Genomic DNA, 19,831 nt, shown 5'->3' with positions numbered 1-19,831 from the left:
ATTTAAAGGGTCTTAAAAGCTTCTCCAAGAGAGAGACTTAAGGAAAAAAAATGATTTCTGAGTCAACGCTAATGACTCCAATTACTGAATTTGTGAATAGCTGTTCCCTGGCTTCTGGATGTTAGCCCAAGTTCAATAGCATAGATGTGGTTGAGGGTAAGGGGTGGAGGGAATTAGGACCAGCCTCTGATGACGGCTTGGATGGGAAAGAGCAGCCAGCCTGGCCAGTTTAACTTGGAGCGGGGAGTTGTCTACTTTTCCCTCTGCTGCCTACCCCCACTTCCCCAACTTCTGAGTGGTTTCTGTCACACTTTTCCAATACCACGTTGACTATTGGAGCCCCAGTGCCTCCCTACCCCTTGATCCCTGCTCAAAGCTGCCCTGCATATTATCCTCATCCCTTCTCACATGGCCACCTCCCCTACACAGTGCTCCTTGGTATTCCAGAACTTAGGGCAGTGCTCTGCACAGGGTACGGGCTCCACGTGCAGAGTTCTAAGCCAAGCAGTGTGCTAATCTTTCTGCCAAAAAGAAAGAAAAAAAAGGTTTCTGTGGTCAAATAAGTTTGGGAAACGCTGCACTAGACGTCCCCTTTTTATAGATTCACAGTACACATCAGCGTATTCCAGGTTCCAAGAAGTCCTGCTGTTAAGAATGTGGTTAACCCAGTGTGTTCCTCGCTGATGTGAGCACAGAGCCTGCCTCCCTTAGGTTGTCCTTCCTGAGCACCCTTGAAAATGTCACCTTCTACCCTCCCCGCAGCCCTGCTTGCTAGCTTCTTCCCCTCTGGGGCATCTTGGGCTCTCTGACTCCTGCTTCCCCTGACCATGCCTGAGGGCTGTGTGTGCTTCAGACAGTGGACCCCCGGTGTCCTGTAATGATGGCTAATGCTGCTCTCCTCCCGCCCAGTCACTGCTGAGTTAAACAGACTCGGTTTGCAATGCCTGAGGTGGGGTGGGATGTTTCTGAGCTCGCCAATCTAAGAAGGAAGAGCCTCTCCCTGTGGAGAGGGAAGGGTGGAAGTCATAAGAGATGTTGTCAGGGGACCAAAAACTGGCTGTGCAGTGACTGCGGTCTTGATACAGCCCCAGGGGATAGGCTTCATGGGCAGACCCTGGAACGGCTGTGCTTCTGCCATTAAAATTCTGTTATTAATGACTCAGTGCCCTGAGAGGAAATGCAAGAGGAGAACAGGGAGGTGGCCCCATAGCAGGGCCAGCCTGGTTGAGGATGCTAAAGCACCTGATTGGGGTCTGCTGACTTCAGTCATGAGACCTTCGAGCAAAGCTCTACTGCCTCAGTTTCTCTCTCTAGAGATGCTCTTTCCAGGAAGCCCCAACACTGGTGAGAACAGGCCATTTGCTTCATTAGATCTTCAGTGCTAATACAGTGTAGGCACTTAGTTCAGTAAATGTTTATTCATAAAATGAGAGTGATTATATACACACCCTCTCTACCCAAAGCCCAGCACCAAGCCTACCTAGCACATAGTAGGTGCTTTAAACAATTGTTGAATATGATGGATGAATGATTTCACATGCCCTTTCACTGTTGATTCTTTGCTACTTATGGCACTTAGAAATTGCTCAATAAATACAAAATGTTTGATGGGTAAATATTTCTAATTGTGCCCTTCTATTACATTAGACTCTATTTAGTAGGGACTAGAAAACACTGTCCTATTTTCTAGGTACATACTATGTGCTGAGCTGATACTGTGCTAAGTCTCCTTCCACCCTGTTCCTATCTTCTTTTGGGGATTTGGTTTTCTCTAGAGTTCCAAGGGAAGTGTTTTTCATCTCTGTTGTTTCAGCCAGAGCAGAGGTAGGGTCAGTGAGCTGCCTAGCTGAAGTTGGGTGACAGACAAGGAGGCTGTCTGTCAATCTCTGAGCTGCCCCCAGGCTCCAAGCGAGCACTGCATTGCATTCCCGATGCTGGAGAAAGGCTGACTATTGATAAAAAGTGTCCCTCTGTGCTTTCCAAATTAAGAAGACATTTAACTGAGTACTAGCTGGCTCGCCTACTCCCTCTTCCTCCCAGGGGACAGAGCCCATCTTGGTTAAAATTGTTTTGAGCATGTCCAAAATCTCAGCTTTGACATCTTGGCTGATGTCAAGAAGTTTCGGTAACCTTCCTGTTCAGCACACCCAATTCTGTCATCATATACACTGTCTCACTCTCTGGGTTCTGCAGGGCTAAGGATCAACCTGGAGGATTGCAGTAGTTTTTATTGTTTTTTATTTTTTTAATTCTTTTTTCTTTTTAAAAAAAAAATTTGTTCTATTTAATTATACATGACAGTAGAATGCATTTTGACACATTGTACACAAATGGAGCACAACTTCTCATTCCTCTGGCTATACAATCTTTTTTGTTTATTTACTTATTTTTTTTGTGGTCCTTCCAATGTGCTGTACCTCTTAGCTACATCCTCAGCCCTTTTTATTTTTAATTTGGGATGGAGTCTTGCTAAGTTGTCCAGGTTGGCCTCGAACTTAGGATCCTCCTGCCTCAGCCTTCCAAACATCTAGGATAACTGGCTTGTGCCACCATGCCCAGCCCTTAATCTTTTTTTCAGTCATAGACCCCTTTGGAAATCTAATGAAAGCACCTACTATTTCCAAAGAAAAATGGATATGCTCCCAATTTTGAGTGCAGTTTATCAGGTTCATGTGTCCTGAAGCCAGCCAAGGACCCCAGGTTAAGAACCCTTGATATATTAGAAAGAACACTATACAAAGTCCCAGATCCTGATCCCAGCTCTGCCATGTGGCCTTGGGCAAATTTTCTTCCATTTCTGTCTTTTTATAACCTTGGATGTAAAATGAAGAGTTGAAATAGCTAAAGTTCAGACTCCTTATGACGACAATGGCCCTTGTCTGGAGGTTTAGACATAACCTTTTATAGATCACAAGCTCCCTTGGGAATCTGATAAGAACTTTATGCCTTTTGCCTAGAAAAATGCCTATATAAAATTTTTTCTGGTATTCAGGGGTCCAAGGACTACAGTTTGAGAGCTTTTGAACTAGAGTGATGGATGCAGTCATCCTGAGTATGTAATGAGCCGGTTGCAGCTGTGGTCCAGCCTCCTCCCCCAATCTCCTCTTTTCTCCACCCTCCCAGCTGCAGATCTACTAGGAGCGAGTGGATCAATGTGGGCTTCTCTAGTTCTGTCATTTTTGGACTTTGTTTTTACATAATTAAACACTTTTGGATTTTTTTTTCTAGTGCAGTTCTATCTAGTGCAGTTCTACCTAGAGTTCCAGTCTAGATAAGAGAGGATTCTGAAGCATTCGTTTTACCAATTTATTCATTCATTCATGCATCCATTCAACAGGTATTTGTGAAGTATCTCTTTGTGTCAGGCACCTGGCTGGTCAGCAGGAGACCTCCTGGCCTCTTTCAGTGACCTGCAGAACCCATCTACTCCATGAAGCAGCTTGAATATCACAGCTCTCGTAAGGAGATCACTCTGGCCCAGAGAGAGGTGATCAGAGACCCCAGCTTCTCTGTCCCTGAGACACTTAACTTTTGGGGGCCTCATTTTCCTCATCTGTAAAATGGAATAATGACACCACATGGCACCCCGGATATGTATGGCTTCATTATCCCTAGTTGGGAGTATGATTGGCCCATTTCTGTGTACAATGGACATGAGCACTGAGTTCCAAAAGAGGACAAAAGGAAGAATAGATAGAGAATCTTCTGCCTTCGGGCCCCAAGAGGGCCCCCACGCTATTCACAAACTAGCTGTGACTGTTTAGAAATTTCCTGGAAAATTATAAGGCTGAGCCTTGGGAAAATATTTGCTCTTTCTTCACTCCCTCCTTCCCCAGAAGGTTGGCTGCTGTCAGTGTCGATTTCATAGACCAAGTTCACATACAGTCCTCTGGGGCCTGAATTCATAGGCCCGAACCTGCTATGACAGAGGAAGATTTATCCTCAAACAGGGGTCAGGTAAGAAGACTTCAGCACCTGAAAGGCTACTCACTGGGAATGGCAGGACCTGCGTCAGGTCAGATCGGATTTCCTTTCCCCCTGTGCTTACTAGTGCAGAGTTGTGTGAGCCTGAGTGACTTTGGAAGTGTCCATTTCAAGAGCATTTTTGCAGGGGGAACCGGGCGAGTCCACTGTCCACCTCTAGGGCTTTTCTTTTTCTTTCCTTTGACTGGCAGTCTAGTGCCAAATTTAAGGGCATGATTTTGGTGTTGGACCAACCTGGGTCCAAATCCTGGCTCTGCCTCTACTCCTGGCTTGCTGTTGGGAAAGATACTCAACCTCTCCAAGTTTTGTATCCTTGTCTATGAAATGGGGATATCATACTTCCCTCCCAGGGTTGTAGGAAAATCCAATTAAATCCTATTGTTAAGCCCGTGCTTGGCTCATATAAGTGCTCTATTTATAGCTGTGCTTTTCTTAGTCTTAGTTTTCCAGCTGAGAAGCAGATTATTTGATAACAGTGAAGCGTGGTCAAGAACACGCACATCCATCATCTGCATACCTGTCACTGTGAACCAAGGTGGCTCACTCCTGTCTAGACCCAATGACTTTTTTGCCAGTGATTGGATGACAAAGAACTCTTGCTCTGTCACCCTTCCCTCCTCCCTCTCAATAGGTGCACACAGGAGAATGAGCAGCTACCTTTCCTTTGTTGGTAGGTCAGAGAGCATTGCCTGGTGCTCCAGGATCCAGCCCTTCTTCCAGTAGCCAACAAGGCCATCTTCCTGCTTGTGATACTCCATAGCTTCCGTTCTGCCTGAAGAACCAATCCTTTATATGTGTTTTGCCAGCAAACACCTCAGCCACAAACTGTCCCTGTTTTCCAAAAACTCACAGTCAGAGCCCCTTACAAGGGGTTGCTTTGATCAGACCCTTCTGTGGGGGCCACATCAGTCACCCTAAAGTTCTGGGGCTACCTCTGGTTGGTGAGTTCCAAGATTTTAGAACCAGATCACGTGCCGATCCCTAAGGCTTCTGCTCACATCTCCTAGGGGACCTGGTTCTTAGATATGGAGGCCTCCAAGGTGCGTTCCCAGGCACTTGCTGCCACTGGTCCTGCCCTCAGCCCCTTTCTTTCCACCTGGGCCCCCTGTGTTTCTGTGCCCAAGGCCGCACTGGTGGCCAGGTCTAGACTGAGGGTCCTTCCACAGACGGAGAGCCGCCGCAGGGCCTCGGAGGCAGCCTCCACTGGCACACTGGAGCGTTGCTCCAGCAGCATCTCCAGCAGCGAGCTCATCTCTGAGAGGAAGGTGCTGGCCAGCCGTGTGCCCGTGGGGCTCAGCTCAGGCCCTGCCTCCTTGCCAAACGTCTGGAAGGTCCTTGGCTCCTCCAGGGCTGCAGCGTCAGGGGAGAACACATTGTCTCTGTAATTGGTGGTGAGGGGCAAAGACAGCCTCGCCATCCAGGCTGGGTCAGGTGCGCTCAGCCGGTCCAGGGCCAGGCCTGTAGAGGGAGGAAGGGAGTCAATGAGAGCCCTGCCCAGGGAAGGGCCAGCAGCTGAGCGGGGGGCTGTGGGCAGGGCAAGGGCAGTGGACAAAGGAGGGAAGGGAAGTGTCAGGGGACAGACGGGGTGGCGAGAGGGAGACAGGAAGGAAGAGGCCCTGACAGGGAAGCTTGCTGGGCAGGAAGGCTGCTGACTGAAGCACCCGGATGAGCTATGTGAAAAGGTAGCAGGAGGAAGAGGAGGGCCTAGAGTTAGAAACCAGCCTGTTCCTGAACAACTTCTACTCACTCCTGTGCAACCAGGATTTCCACCTCCTTGGGGAAACTTTTTCCCCCAGGGCAGGGCCAGCTGAAGATGGGGGAAATCCCTTTTCTTAGTCAAGCCTGGGGTTCCTGGCTTGGTGCTGTCCTCTGTTCATAATAACAGTGGCTACTTGTTAGGTACTTATGTGCCAAACGATTTACATAATTATTTAATATCCTTATAGGACTTTAAGGTCAAGAGTATTATCTTCATTTTATGGATGAGGAAACTAAGCCTCAAAGAAGTTAAATCACACATCTGCTAAGCCACCAAACCCAGATTTGACTTCAGGTCCAATGACTCTGAAGCCCCTGGGATGGCAACACCCTGTGTGCTCCCTCTGAAGAGCAGGCCCTTCCTCTCCCTAGATGCTCCAGGTGCCCTCCTCTAAAATTCCCAGGCCTGCCCAGGGCTGCACTGTCACCACCTGGCCCTGTACCCTGACCTCCTCCTCACACCTTCTCCTCTCAAGCTGCAGGAACCCCTGGTCCAGAGTCAGGCTGGAAAGAGGCTGCCTAGCTGAGGGCCATCCCAGGAAAGGGACCAGGTCAGGGGCAGATAAGGCAGTCTGGGAATTCAAAGTTTATCCCTGAGACTCCTGATAACACCATCATTCTTCTTTCCCCATTTCTTCAACAGAAAATCTTGTCTCAAAAAACTAGTTACAGACCTGATGGCATATGCCAAACCAGAGGAAAGAAAGCATAAGTCTTATGGTTAAGAAACAGTGTCTGGAAGGACACACATCTACTTTAACATTTATTTAATGTTTGCATCAGGTGAGCTGCTTTAAAATTTGTGCAAAAATAAAAAAATTGGAAAAGGAGATAGGTCAAATTGTTAGTCAAAATTAACCTTGGGTAGAAGTATTTATTCTCCTTTTGTGTATCTGTATTTTCTACATTAACCAAATACTACTTTTGTAATTTGAAAATGTTATTCCAAAGTACAGTTAATCATTTTTCATATTGATAAATGACTCTGTCTTGCATTTGGTTTTGGTCTGTGCAGACTGTGAGATAGGACTGGGTCCCTGCCCTACTGGATCCTGGGGTCTGGCCCCATGCCTGGGACAGTGACAGTCTGTTGAAGTATTAGTGAACATAAACACTGACTCAGAACATTTGACCCTTGTTGCCTGAGACTCTGAGGCTGTCAGGTTGGATGGAGCTCTTAGTGGTAAAAAAATCAGGCCTTTCTTTTTACAAGGTTCAGCATCATAAGAAAATGAGAAATCATTGGGCATTTGAGAACAAGTGAAAAGTGGAGTATTCACTCAGTATCATCCTCCAGTTCCAGCTGCAGGTAGGCACTGGTCTCACCTGGTTTAATGTTCCAGCTTTGCCACTTCAGGGCAGTGTGACCTTGGGAAAATGGCTCAACCTCTATGATCCTCCTTTCCCTCTTTACAAGTGGTGAGAAAGTAACTTTCATTATTGTGAGAATCCAGTTAGCTCATGTAACCTGTAAAATTTTGTCATTGTCACATTCTCAAGTGGAGCTTTTATCTAAATATCACCAAGACTCCAGTCTCAGGCACCTTCATCAGGAGCCTCAGGGCAGTCCAGCCCTATAAACAGTGAAGGCTTTCCTGTCCCCCCACCCTTACTTCCTATCCCCCACTTCCTATCCTGGCACCCAGTGCCCTCTCTGCTGTGGTGAGAGTTCCAGAGCTGGCCAATGGAGATAGAATTCAAAGCTTAACTGCTAATCCTCTGTGGGTATGGAGCACTTAAAAAGTGGCTGGGATGACTGAGGAATGGAATATTTCATTTTATTTAATTTTAATTCATTTAGATTTAAATAGCCACATGTGGCCAGTGGCTGTCACACTGAACAGCACAGCTCAAAAATTCAGAGGCATGCTACACAGACTGTGTTAATAAGCATTAGCTGCACGCCCTTGACCCTCCATTTTTTTTTCTTTATGAAATGGGGATAAAGAATAGCCCCTCTCTCTTAAGAGTCCCTCATGAGGAACTTAGGGACTAGCTGTAAAACTTACTCAGTAAATGTTGGCTTTATTTTCTTAACCAAGGAAAGGACCATCCCCTGTCATGCCTTCTGCATGTTTGTACCAGAAGGCGCATGTGAGAAATTGTTAACTACAGTGTGGGGATGGGCAGGCCCACACTGAGTTACCTAAAGGAGCCTGATCAGTGTCCACAGCAGGGGTTGGGGCACCTAGCAGATCCTTGAATTAAATTTCACACTATGCATTTATTGTTAAAACTACTTGTTTGACTACCCCCCAGAATTCTTTTTGTTTCAATTAGTAGTGTAAGCACTTAGAGAGTTGGCTCAGTTCCCAGGGTGAAAGGGTATTTAAACACAACAAAGAAATGCAAATGTGTGCTTTAGGAATTAAGAATGGCCCAGGTTTAGGCTCCCCTTCAATTGCTAAGGAGCTTGGTGACCCTGGGTAGACTATTATCTCTCTCTGAGCCTCAGCTGCTCCTCTGTAAATTGGAGCTAATAAAATCTACCTTGAGAGATTATTTGAAGGTTTAAATGAGATATGTGTAGATGGTACCACCTCAGTGCTGGCACACACCAAGAGCTCAGTAATCGCCACTATTTTCAATGATTTTTACAATTAATAGGCAGTTGTTAAACCCAGGAATACTTTCTGAGGCTCCAGGGGAAGTACAAGGTTGGTGATGTTCTTCCCCAGAAATAGAATGGATGTTTCCAGAACTTAGTAGATTGGAGCAGAACTCCGAAGCCTGAAGGGACCAGAGGGCAGAGGCAGCATTGGGCAGTCCCTACCTGTATGGGGATCCAGCAGGCTTGACAGCTCTTCTTCAAGCAGCCGCTTCACAGAGAGGTCCTCTTCAGGATCTAAGGGCCCTTCCTCCTGGTCTGGTTCTGCCTGGCCACCAGCCCTGGCACCTGAGCCATCTGTGTCTGGGATTGCACTCCTGCAAAGGAAACCAACCAGTCTGTGAGTGAGGAAATTCCCACACAGCTTTGCTCATTCATGCCAGTATTTATTCATCTTCACGGGGAACCGGATCCACAGCCTGGCCTTCAGAGGCGGACCAGCCTGGATTCTGGGATCCCTGCCCTTACTTCCTGTTTCCTCATCTGTTAAATAGTAGTAGTAAGCAACACCCACCTTATGGGGTGTTGTCAAATGAGGTGTTGGAGGTAAAGGGCTTAGCGTAGTGCCTGGCAACAGCAAGCACCCAGCAAACAGAAGTGAACATGAATTTATTCGTGTCATCACTCACCCTTGTCCCTCCCATGCCTTTATCCTATGTGGCACAAATCAGGAGCTTTAGTAAACTTCTTGAGCTGAGGTAATCAACCCACTCATCGTTAGCCAGGCAGTGATATTTTTTTCTGTCTCATTCCCTGTTCTCTCACCATTGCCCAGAACAGGGCCTGGCACACAGTAGGTACTTAATAAAGCATTTTTTGAATGGTCCTTCCTCCCTATTTAAGCCAAATCTTAGAGCAGAGGAGCAGGTCTATGGAGGATAGAGCTGAGATTGGGTGTCTTCAAGCTGCTGAAATCTACCATCTGCACCCCAGTCTCCTGCTGGCTCACCCTGGCCCCGGTACCTCATGAACTCTCCTTCCCTCTAATAGTCCCTTGAGAAGAGGCCTGGACCCTCATCCCAACAGGTGAGAGGGCTCCCTGAGGCTGTAAAGCCTAAGAATCCTTACTGGTAGTTGTTCCCCACCCCTCTAATGGCCATTTTAGCTGCTATTAAGAGATCAGTGGGGAGGTGGCCAGTTTGTGGGTAATAATGATCACGTATTGATTGAGCAATGACTGAGTTAGGCCTCATCCTGTGCAAGGTACATGCACCTTCTCATTCGAGCCTTTCACACCCTTAAGGGTTCTCTTTTATTCATTCCCATTTTACATATGAGAAAAAACAAGACTTGTGAAGATTTTTCAGCTTGCTCAACATCCCCATGGATTAAGCAATGAAGCAAGAATTCAAATGCAGACCGATGTGATTCTGGAATGCGTGTTCAGTTAGAGCCTGTTAGGGAAGGCCTCAGAAGCAGTATCTCTCTGACCCTGTCTGCCCTCCTTGTCTCTCACCTCTCATTTTCACCTGAGGCAAGCCAGAGAAACTAGAATTCCTCTTTCCCAAGGTGGGTCATAGAAACCAGAGCCTCTTTTCCCTCAAGCTAGCCATAAAACCCCCAAATATTACTCTTATTTCCCTCCACCTTTCTGTGTAAGAGTTAGCCATAAAGACATTCTCTGATCTACCTTGTTTAATTATAGGTTATGAGACCCCCATTCCAGAAAGGGTCCTGCCCCATACCTGGAAGGAAAGAATGCTGCATAGAGAGGCCGAGAAGAATCTGAACAGACAGGCCTTTCTGGGTTTTCCCCTCAGTCATTCCCATCAGCTCAGACCCTTTCTCACAGCTGTCTCTGCTTTATCAAACTTGAGCAGGTAGTTCACCCTGGGTCTTTGGGTCTTCAATCCCAGGCTCCTGTGTCATGGTAAACTATGATCAAAAAAATTTGTTATGGCTTTCCTCCTGTTAATCTTGTCTATTGCCAGTTTATTGCAGCAGACTTGAATATTGAAACTTCAGAGAGAAAATCTGAACTTTCCTCTTGTTCTACTCTCTTACCATCCTTGCAAAAAGAAGATACAAGTTATCAGGGCAAGAGCATGGATCCAATCAGGATCCCTGAGAGCTGGGCCCAACTTTGCCATTCACTTGCTACATGACCTTGAGCAAAACCATTTTAAGGGGAAGGGACTTTGCACTGCTTGTGCAATGCCAGGCATTGGGCTATGGACTTAGAATACATTTGATCCTTAAGTGTTTACTCCATCACTACAAGGGAAGTAGTATGGCCTCCATTTTCCAGATAGGGAAACCGAGGTCCTGAGGGATTATCTTATTTGCTCAAGTTTTCATATAGTTAAGTTGGATCAAACTACTGAGAGCCTCAGTTTCCCCAGGAATTGGGTTAGATGTCTTCTTTTTCCTTTTTTTAAAAAAAATTAATATTTATTTTTTAGTTTTAGGTGAACACAGTGTCTATACTTTATTTCTATGTGATGCTGAGGATGGAACCCAGTGCCTCATGCATAGTAGGTGAGCACTATACCACTGAGCCACAAACCCAGCCCCTTTTTTTTCCATTTTTATTTTGAGACAGGATTGCCCATGCTGGCTTTGAACTTGCCATTTTCCTGCCTCAGCCTCCCAAATAGCTGGGATGACTGTATACCATCACACTCAGCTGCTTGATGTCCTCCTGAGTTCTCTTCAACTCTAGGAAATTGCCCAAAGGGGCACACCCACACATCCATGGCCTTCCATATCATGTTTATAGGCCAAGAGAAAAAAAAAGGTGAAAGTTATAGATTTAAAGCCGATTTACAGCACCTCTGTCATCAGGGACAGATAATCAGAGGTCAGGATGAAGTCATTTCCTTAGTGACTCTGGGTCCTGTAAATTCTATAAATACAACAGTCCCAGGACATGGCCCCCTGGGTGGGGGTGGAGGCTGTCAGCATCACTCACCCAGAGTGTCTAGGATGTGCTCATCCTCTCACCTCACTGAGGCTGCAGGGGTGAGGGGCAGGCAGGGGGTACCTTGGGAAGTCCGTGGGGTCTATGTGCTGCTTACCTGCCGCTGCCGGGCTTGGCCAAGTACTTATTTCCCCGGTGGTTTGGTTTGGGCTGGAATTGGCCCTGATGCAGTAAGGACAGCAGCTGGGAGATTTGCTACAAGACAGGAAAAATCTGTTGACTCCACACAATTCCAACCCAGCACACTTCCTTGCCGGATGTTTCCCTCAATGCCGGTGCTTTCTTTTTATAGTTTTTCCTCTGGCTTCAGATGTTTGTGTGATCAAATGGGGGATGGTCCCTTGTGACGGAGATAGGGACCTGTTGGGAGGGGGGCAGCTCTCTGCTTTGAGTATATAAGGGAGAGCGTGGGGACCCTCCAGGCTCATCCTCTCCCCGTCATTCTTCCAAATGCCCCTCTCCTCGTGGACTCCGTGGGATGGGGTGAAATAGTCATTTCCTGATCATAAAGTCATTATTTGATATGGATTGTCTTCAAGTGTTATTTTCCCTTTTTAGCAGTATTCTAACACTCTGGCCAATTTGTGTGGGCCAGATGTAAGACTGCATTGTAGAGAAGACAAAAATGATAGCATTTAATCATTCATTTCTTCACCCTTTCATTCTCTGAACAAGTCTTTAATAATCACTTGCTCATGCCAGGCACAGGGCCTGCTATGGAATAAGAACAAGGAGACTCTGCTGCCCTTGGGACTCACAGTCTGTCAGGAAGGTAGGAAGAGGGCTCTGAGTGGGGGCTGCATGGCTGGGAAAGGATGGGAGACTGCAGGAGCAGGGGGAGGCCCCCACCCAACTTGGAGCAAGGAAGACATAGGGAGGTGGTACTGGGGGAAGTTTATTATTTTTCAACAAACGTTGAGTTCCTACCGCATTCCAGACAGCTCTGCTGAGACCCAGAGTCTCTGCAGGAGTTCACCATGTGGAAAGAGTGTGAGGGTCTGGGCAAGGCAGGTTTCAAGCAGGAGCACTGTAAGCCAAAAGGCCAGAAAGATGGTAGAGTTTCAGAAAGGCTGGAAAAGCGGGCAGCAGGTGGGTGAAATGTCAAGGCCATGGGAGGGAGAGGTCATAAGAACAGGTCTTGGGAGACTGAGTTCTAGTTCAAGATCATTGCTAGCTTGTTGCACTGTATCAGGCAGGTTTTTTGATCTACTCAGACCTCAGTTTCTCATCTCTGATCTCTAAAGCGGGGCCAGCCTTCTTCAAAGAGCTGTCAGAATTAATTAGAAGGTTTGGAAAACTTAAAAGTCCTTTGCAAATGCAAGAAGTTTGCGTTGTTACTCCTAGAAATGCTGCTTCTGCCTCTGGGTTCGCCCCCACTCCTCCCTGGAAAGGCCCAGAAGTGCCAACCTCAGAGGAATGTTGGAAGGAGGGGTGGCCAGGACTGGGATTTCACTGTGACTTGGGAGGATCAGGGTGCCAATGCTTCCTCAGGCAGATCCCACTTCCTTGCTGAGGCCCAAAAGCCCTGGTAAGGCACCTGAACCCTTTGCCCAAATGGCATTTGGCAAACACTCCCTGTATGCCAAGCCCTGTGCTAAGTTCTGTCATCCAGGGCTACTTCACAGTTACAGCCCAGACTCACACTCTAAAGCTGTTCCTGCCCTAATTCTCATCTTTGTGGCCTTGAGGAATTACTTAACCATCCTGAGCCTCAGTTTCCTCAATAGTGAAAGGGTAAATAAAAATGAGATGGAGGTCATGTGGTGATTATGAAGTATAAATGAACTAAGATATTTAAATCACATATTAATAGACCCCCACAATAGCGTATAATCTCATTTAATCCTTACAATAGTCCAAGGAGCAGATATCATTATGCTTACATTTCTAGACTGAAACTTGAGCTCAGACTTGACTCCACTGTGGTGCTGTGCTCCTGGAAAGACATGAGCACTGGTACCTTACTCGCTTACCCTTAGGTTGATCCCAAATAGGGACTCCTCCATTTTACCAGTGGGGTCACCCATAGTGCCTGCTCTCTGCCAGCAGACAGCACAGTGTTTGGCACAAAGAGTTCATTCAAAAAGTGGTGCATGGATGGATGGATGAATGGATGAGTAGATGGCTCTGGGCAAACTCTGGGTCTGTAAAGAACCCACAACAAGATTCCTAAGAAAACAGCCAGGCCATCTCCAGGTGGCTTCCCGGGAAAGGGGTGGGGGAAGGAAGCTGTGTCCTTGCTCCACAGGAAACCTGAGCTGATGGCCTGGTCACACAGAAGCGTGCCTGGGGCAGGCAGCCTGGCACAGTGAAAATTCCCTGGAGTACAGAGGAGCAGACAGGGGTGAGATCAGGCACCATTCCTGTGATGATTCCACACATATGCAGTAAATCCTCGGTCACTAGACAGCTTGGTATCATTCCACTTCAACTCACCCTCCTGAGAATAGAAACACGGCAAGTTCGGTGTTGGACTCCCATTTTACAGATGAAGAAAATGAGGCTCAGCTGTGAAAGATGTGACTTGCTCAAGGTTGCTCAGGTCCTAAGTGGCCATGTTGAAATTTAACTCACCTAACTCCAAAATTCTAAGGTGGTTTCCTCTGCTTCATTCTTCAGGTTCAGCTAGTAAGTTTTGGGGTCTCAGGCAAGTCAAATGCAGCCCCTGAACCCAGAGACAATGACAGGCTAGCTTACTTCATAGGGAGGTTGCCCAGATGAGATGAGGGAAAGAGGAAAGCAGAGACGAAATGCTTTGCAGAAGTAATAGTAATCATTTGCTGAGCACCAAGTACATGCTAGATACGTTCTACAAGCACTAAGTGCATTGACTCACTTTATCCTTAAGCAAACTTGGGAGATGGGTGCTATTAACATGGCATCTTTAACAGAAATTGAGTCACTTCTCTGTGGGTCACAGCTGGGATGAGGCAGAGCCAGGATTGGAACCCAGACAAGTTTGCTCTGAAGCCTGTACTCATATTCACTATCTTTGCTATGTGTCTGCTTATGCCAGGCACTGTGAATAGGCACCCGTTAAGAATTAACTAATCAAATCCTCAGGATGACTCTACAAGGCAGATATTCTTACTATCATTCCTATTTTATCATTAAGGAAACTAAGGCTCAGAGACAGTAAGTAACTTGCCCAGGATCACACAGCAAAGATCTGTTGGCCCCAGAGCTCTTCCCTGAACTATGGCTGCTCAAAGAAAGCATCATAAAGTGCTAAGTGAGCTAAGGAGTGAATGTGAGGAACGGGAGGGAAATGGGGACATCTGATGCTGTTTGTAGTGGTCCAAGGGTGACCAAAGAAAGAGCTGCCCATGCCCGAGGTACCTGAACAGGAGGAGAATCCACAGTGAGCTCCTCCACGGGATTCCTCTCTGCAAAGGCAGCCACAGATAATCGGACCAGGCTTCGCAGAATCTGATGGGGGCCCGATTCTTTCTCAGGGGACACTTTGCCATTGAGATTCCGCTGCCGCCTCAGGGTTGCAGAGGAGGTGGGTGGGCTCAGCGGGGACCCCTCGCTGCTCTGGTCTCCAGCCAGCCTCCCCATGGGGCTGCCTGCAATCTTCAGAGGCCTGGCACGTGGCTGGCCTGGGGTAGACGGGGACTCAGGAAGGTTCAGGTTCTCCCGGGAGGCATTCCTCTGCCTGGGATGGTTGAAAAGGAGACTGACAGTATCCGGCAGCACCTCTTGGCTCTCTGCCAGTGTCCCCTTGTTGCCTTGGTTACGCAGGGTCCTGTACAGGGTTGGTGTGAGGTGAAAAGGGGCCTGTAGGCAGGGGTCCCAGCCTGCTTCCATCATTGCTTCCTTGCCTGTGTCCTTGTGGGACTGCTCGACTTCACCAGAGTCATCTGCCTGGCCCCTGAGCACGGGCACCAGGTGGATGTCCGCCTTCTGAATGTGTTTCTGGGGCCTCTTGGGCTGGTGGCGATAAGTGGACTCAGCTTCCCGACAGTTGTAGGCCCTGTTGTCCTTCTTCTCTGTTCGGCAGATGGACATGAACAGAGCCAAGATTGACCCGAAGATGGCTAGTAATACAGTCAGGCAAATCACAGTCAGTACCGATGTGCTCAGGACCCCCGGCTCATGGGCAAAGTCCCTTAGGTGGTCCACACTGGTGACAAACATGACCCGCAACAGGGCTCGGGTCTGCAAGGGGGGACTGCCTTGGTCTTCTACCAGTATCTCCAGCTCCCACTCGCTCCCAATGAGGCTGCTGGCATTAGTGACATTGATGAATAGATGCCCCAGATTAGGGCTGAGGACAAAGAGATGGGCTTCATTTCCACTTCGGATGCTGTAGAGGAGCTCTCCATTCGCCCCGGAGTCTGCATCTCTTGCCACAATGGTTGCCAAAAGAAATGGCTGGGAGCTGGGAGTGGCCAGAGGTGGTAAGCCAGCACCTGCTGGACCCAAACCTCTGGGAGTCTCGATGGGCACCAGAAGATGGCCTGTGGAGACATTTACAAGCACCGAGAGGCTGGCTTTTCCATTGCTGAGCACAGGCTGAATCACTTCCGGGGCATTATCGTTGGCATCCAAGAGGCTGACCCACACAGAGATGCTGGATGCAAGCCTGGGTTGGCCTCTGTCCTCTGCTATCACCTGGAATTCAAAGCCAGACATCTCTTCATAGTCCAGTGACCTCTGAGCAGTGACCTCTCCAGTGTCTGAGTCAATAGCAACTAAGTGAGAAACTGGGGAGTCCTGGATGCGGTATGAGATTTTCCCATTACTGCCCAAGTCTGCGTCATGAGCCTTGATGGTGATGAGGTGAAGGGAGGGCAGGTTGTTCTCCTGAGTGGAGACCTCGTACCGGCTCTTCTCAAATACAGGTGCATTGTCGTTGGCATCACTGATCTGAATGCTGAGCTGTGTTTTGGTAGACAAGGGCTGGGGTCCTTGGTCCTGTGCTAACAGAGTAAGGGTATATCTGGGCCACTGCTCCCTGTCAAGAGTGGCATTGGTTAGCAGCATATATGTGTTGCCATTAGTCCTTTTCAGTCTGAAGTGGCCCAGCTCTTGATTCAGCCAACAGTGGACCAGGCCATTGTTTCCTGAGTCTAAGTCATCTGCCATGACAAGAGCAATGAAACTGTCCTTGGGAAGAGCTTCTGACACCAGAGATGGCTGCGAGGCCCACGTGATGTGGATGCTGGGAGCATTGTCATTGACATCCAGGACCTTAATAAGAACTTTGCAGTGGGCTGGAATGGGATTTGGACCCAGATCCCTTGCCTGGACATCCACCTCATAGGCAGGATTCTTCTCATAGTCCAGGGGTCGGCGCAGAATGACCTGGCCTGTCTTGGCATCAACACTGAAGGTGTGTAGGACCTCTAGAGGCACATGCTTGCCGAGGAAGAACTCTACCTCCCCATTGGGGCCTTGGTCAGGGTCCGTGGCGGTCAGGTTTATGAGGAGGGTGCCAGGGGCAGCATCTTCACGGATTTCTAATGCCAGTGAACTCTCAGCAAAAACAGGGCTATTGTCATTGGAGTCTAGGACATTGACCTTGACTAAGCTGGTGCCTGACTTGGGAGGGTTCCCACTGTCATAGGCAGTTAAAACCAGATCAAAAAACGAGTGGACTTCCCGGTCCAGCTCCTTCACCACCACAAGTTCGGCATGTTTGGTCTCATCAGGCCCCATGATGACATCCAGGGCAAAGTGCTCACTGGGAGACAGAGTATAAGAGTACAGCGTGTTAGGGCCAGTGTCTGGATCAAGAGCTCTGTCCAGGGGAATTCGTGTGTGCAGAGAGGCACTCTCAGAGATTTCCAGCTCCTGCTCTCCTTTGGGAAACTGTGGCTGGTGGTCATTGATGTCCAACACTTGGATCTCCACGTGGATCAGAGTTAGATCCCCTGTGGCAAACACATCAAAGGAAACCAGGCAGGGATCCCGCTGCCGGCACAGCTGTTCTCGATCTAGCCGCCTCCCAGTGCTGAGCAAGCCATCCTCAGCGTCCACCTGAATGGGGAGCGCCTGGGGCAGTTGCAAGACCTGGAAGGCAGCCCCTGTCTGCCCGTGCCTCTCCTCCCGGCCCAGTTCCCGGGACAGCTTCCCTATCACTGTACCAGGCGGCACCTCCTCTGTCACTTGGTATTTCACTGTGAGAGTGGCTACCTCCTGACAATCCCCTGAAAGGAACAAGTAGCCACCTGGCCCGAAAAGCCCCAGCAGAAGTTGCAGAAGTGACATCATGCTTACCCCCAGAGTGGGCTAGGGTCAGAGGCCGCTAGAGCTCTTCAAAGGCTGGACAGGTCCTCCAGTGTTTTCTGGGTGGCTCGATGAGCCCCGTTCTCCTGCCCCCAGATGTGCTGGCACAGCCTCGTCCCATAATTAGAAGACGATGGAACAAGCAGGATTTTCAGGCAAGGTCATTTTCATTGGAAGCAGTCTGAGAGGTCTAAGCACAGATGAAGTAATATTGCCAAGGGAGAGCCCACAGCAGTAGCAGTTGGTCCACTTCAGCAACCATGGACAAGAGTGCTCTAAGAGGGACTTGACCCAGTAAAGCAGGATGTGGGGAGCAGACTTCCAAACAGTAACTAGGCTAGGGAAACAGAGAAGCAGATTTTTCCTATGGAAACCCCACCTACAGGAAAAGGGAGGGCTGTGGATTTCAATGCCAATTAGAGAAAGAGCATTTCCTGTGAAGCTGAGTGGCCTGCCACTGAGGAGGATGAGGCCGGGGCTCCCAGGGACAGGCCGGATGGGAAGATGCTATCCGCACAGCAAGACAAGCCCTGCTGAGGGTCGGGGGCCCCTGCGTGGCCAAGTGAGCAGAGAACTTGAGCCCCAAGCCCCACCTGCTGCCTCCCAACTGATGCCCCTCCTGGATAGTTCATGCTCACTGTCTCTCCTCTGTTCCTCATTCCCCATCATTCCTCCTTCCACTTCTTTCTTTTTCCTACATTTGTTTACTTCTCATTCTTGAACCAGCCCAGATCTCTCGTGTGTCTCACGAGGATGCAATTGTGATGCACAGGGCAGCCATCAGAACTAAACAGCCTGGGTTCAAGTATGAACTTTGCAATTTACCGACTAGATCATCTGGGACAAGTCATTTAAACTCTCTGGGCTTTGGAGTGGGAATGGGGATAAGAAGAGGAGCCCTCTGAGCAGGAAATTGTGAAGCTCAAATGAAATGATATATGAGGGCCTAGGCCTGGGTCTGTCCCTAAATCACAAGCCATGACAAGCAAGTTATTGCTGGGGAGAAGGTTGTAATCTGCACAACTTGTCTCACCCTGTGGCTGCCTCTGGCTCTTGCCCTGGTCCTGGGGCAGTCCTTGCTCACACTGACCTTTGAGGACTCCCATAGCTTTGGCTCCTGAAGCCCTGAGGACCTGTGTGCCCTTACTGTGTAACTTTCCTCCCCCTTCCCTTCCGGCCCCATCCTTGCGGTCCATTGTTCTCTGCATCTGGTCCAGCCTAAGTCCCTGTCTGGGGAACCCCCAGCCTCCGTTCCCTGTCTCAGACTTTTATGTCTCCCTCTCCCACACCTTCCTCTCCCTTTCATGTGGGTCTTTCCCTCCCTTCCTCCTATTCTTCTCTCCCCCTTTCTGTTTATGACAAAGTCCCATAAACAACAACTCCATTGCTTCCCCCAATGGCCTCTAGACATGTTAAGAGGTGTCCTCTCTCCCATTCACCTCAAGAGGTGAAGTACAAGAAGAAAGATGTGAGCAGTTTGCTTGGGTGGCCCTTGGGATGGGCTTGTTAAGTTCTCACTCAATAGGTTGTCCCTAATATTCTCCTTGCCTTACACCCTACCTCAAGATTGATTCCAGGGGTTTGTAAAGCATTTGAGGTGATGTGACTTAAGGCCAGTGCCCCTAGATAAATGTTTGCAACTAAGTCCTTGGAGCCAGAGATGCCCCATTTGGACAGTGATAGAAGCCAGGGCTTGTTGGTTTTTCAGCATGGAGGCCCATGGCTGTCAGGATTGGGTGGCTGAGGGACAGCCATCTGCACTCCTTCCCTTTCCCTGTATCCACTCCTGAAGGCTTCCCCATCATCTCACTAAAACTCATTTATCACAGCAGGGGTCCTGAATCCATGGGGTCATTTCCTATGGCATGACAGGGACTAACAGGCCCTTGTAAGCTCTGAGACATTGCATAGGTGACCTCTCAGAGCCTTGGTTCATTTCCTTCTCTGAGAGTGTGACTGTCACCCATCTCGTGAGTTGATGGTAAGGATTAAGAAGACCATACACATGAAGAGCTCAGCACAGGACCTGGCACACAGCACACAGTGGACTATGACTGTACCTTTTGTCATCTCCCAGGTTTTATGCCTCCTATGCAAATGGTGAAGGTGGCCTTACATTTGCCCTTTGACTTTTTTCCTTTTTTCCTTGGCCAGGAATCCTGTTTCCCAAGTCTCTCTCAGTTTGGCCTGGGCAAGCTGCTGCACTAAAGGGGAGTCAAGTGGCCCTTCAGAGATCAGGGACACAGTGGGTCATCTACTGACAATGAGACACTGAATGGCCTTGCTGTCTGGCCTGCATTCATCCCATCGTGTGCCAGCCAGTGAGC

General features: G+C 48.6%; 1 protein-coding gene across 2 annotated transcripts; it reads right to left on the bottom strand.

Annotated features, from left to right (window-relative positions):
* Positions 1 to 39: 39 nt before the first annotated feature.
* Positions 40 to 18,905, bottom strand: PCDH12 (protocadherin 12). Of its 2 annotated transcripts, XM_081296766.1 has the most exons (4): positions 14,610 to 18,905; positions 11,368 to 11,465; positions 8,516 to 8,667; positions 40 to 5,442 (listed from the first exon to the last, which is right to left on the bottom strand). In XM_081296766.1, the coding sequence occupies exons 1-4, from the start codon at positions 17,487 to 17,489 to the stop codon at positions 4,988 to 4,990; spliced, it is 3,585 nt and encodes a 1,194-aa protein (XP_081152892.1). In that variant the 5' UTR covers positions 17,490 to 18,905; the 3' UTR covers positions 40 to 4,987. The 2 variants fall into 2 exon arrangements, 1 of the variants encoding a protein (XP_081152892.1); XR_014022362.1 differs by lacking the exon at positions 11,368 to 11,465 and having other exon boundaries at positions 5,307 to 5,442.
* Between the last annotated feature and the right edge of the window lie 926 nt (positions 18,906 to 19,831).

The sequence above is a fragment of the Spermophilus citellus genome, assembly GCF_964194105.1.
Source record: "Spermophilus citellus genome assembly, chromosome: 1".
NCBI classification, from domain to species: domain Eukaryota; kingdom Metazoa; phylum Chordata; class Mammalia; order Rodentia; family Sciuridae; genus Spermophilus; species Spermophilus citellus.
Note: the sequence above shows the minus strand (reverse complement) of the source record. Positions and strands in the feature narration are given on the sequence as shown.

Bases quoted from the DNA above. Each gene is read 5' to 3' on its own strand.
- PCDH12 (XM_081296766.1), bottom strand. From the start codon at position 17,489: ATGATGTCACTTCTGCAACTTCTGCTGGGGCTTTTCGGGCCAGGTGGC. The intron at 11,466-14,609 runs GTACCTCGGGCA...CCTGTCTTGTAG, and splicing joins TGGATTCTCCTCCTGTTCAG to CAAATCTCCCAGCTGCTGTC. The intron at 5,443-8,515 runs GTAGGGACTGCC...CTCCCTCTACAG, and splicing joins CCTGCTGGATCCCCATACAG to GCCTGGCCCTGGACCGGCTG.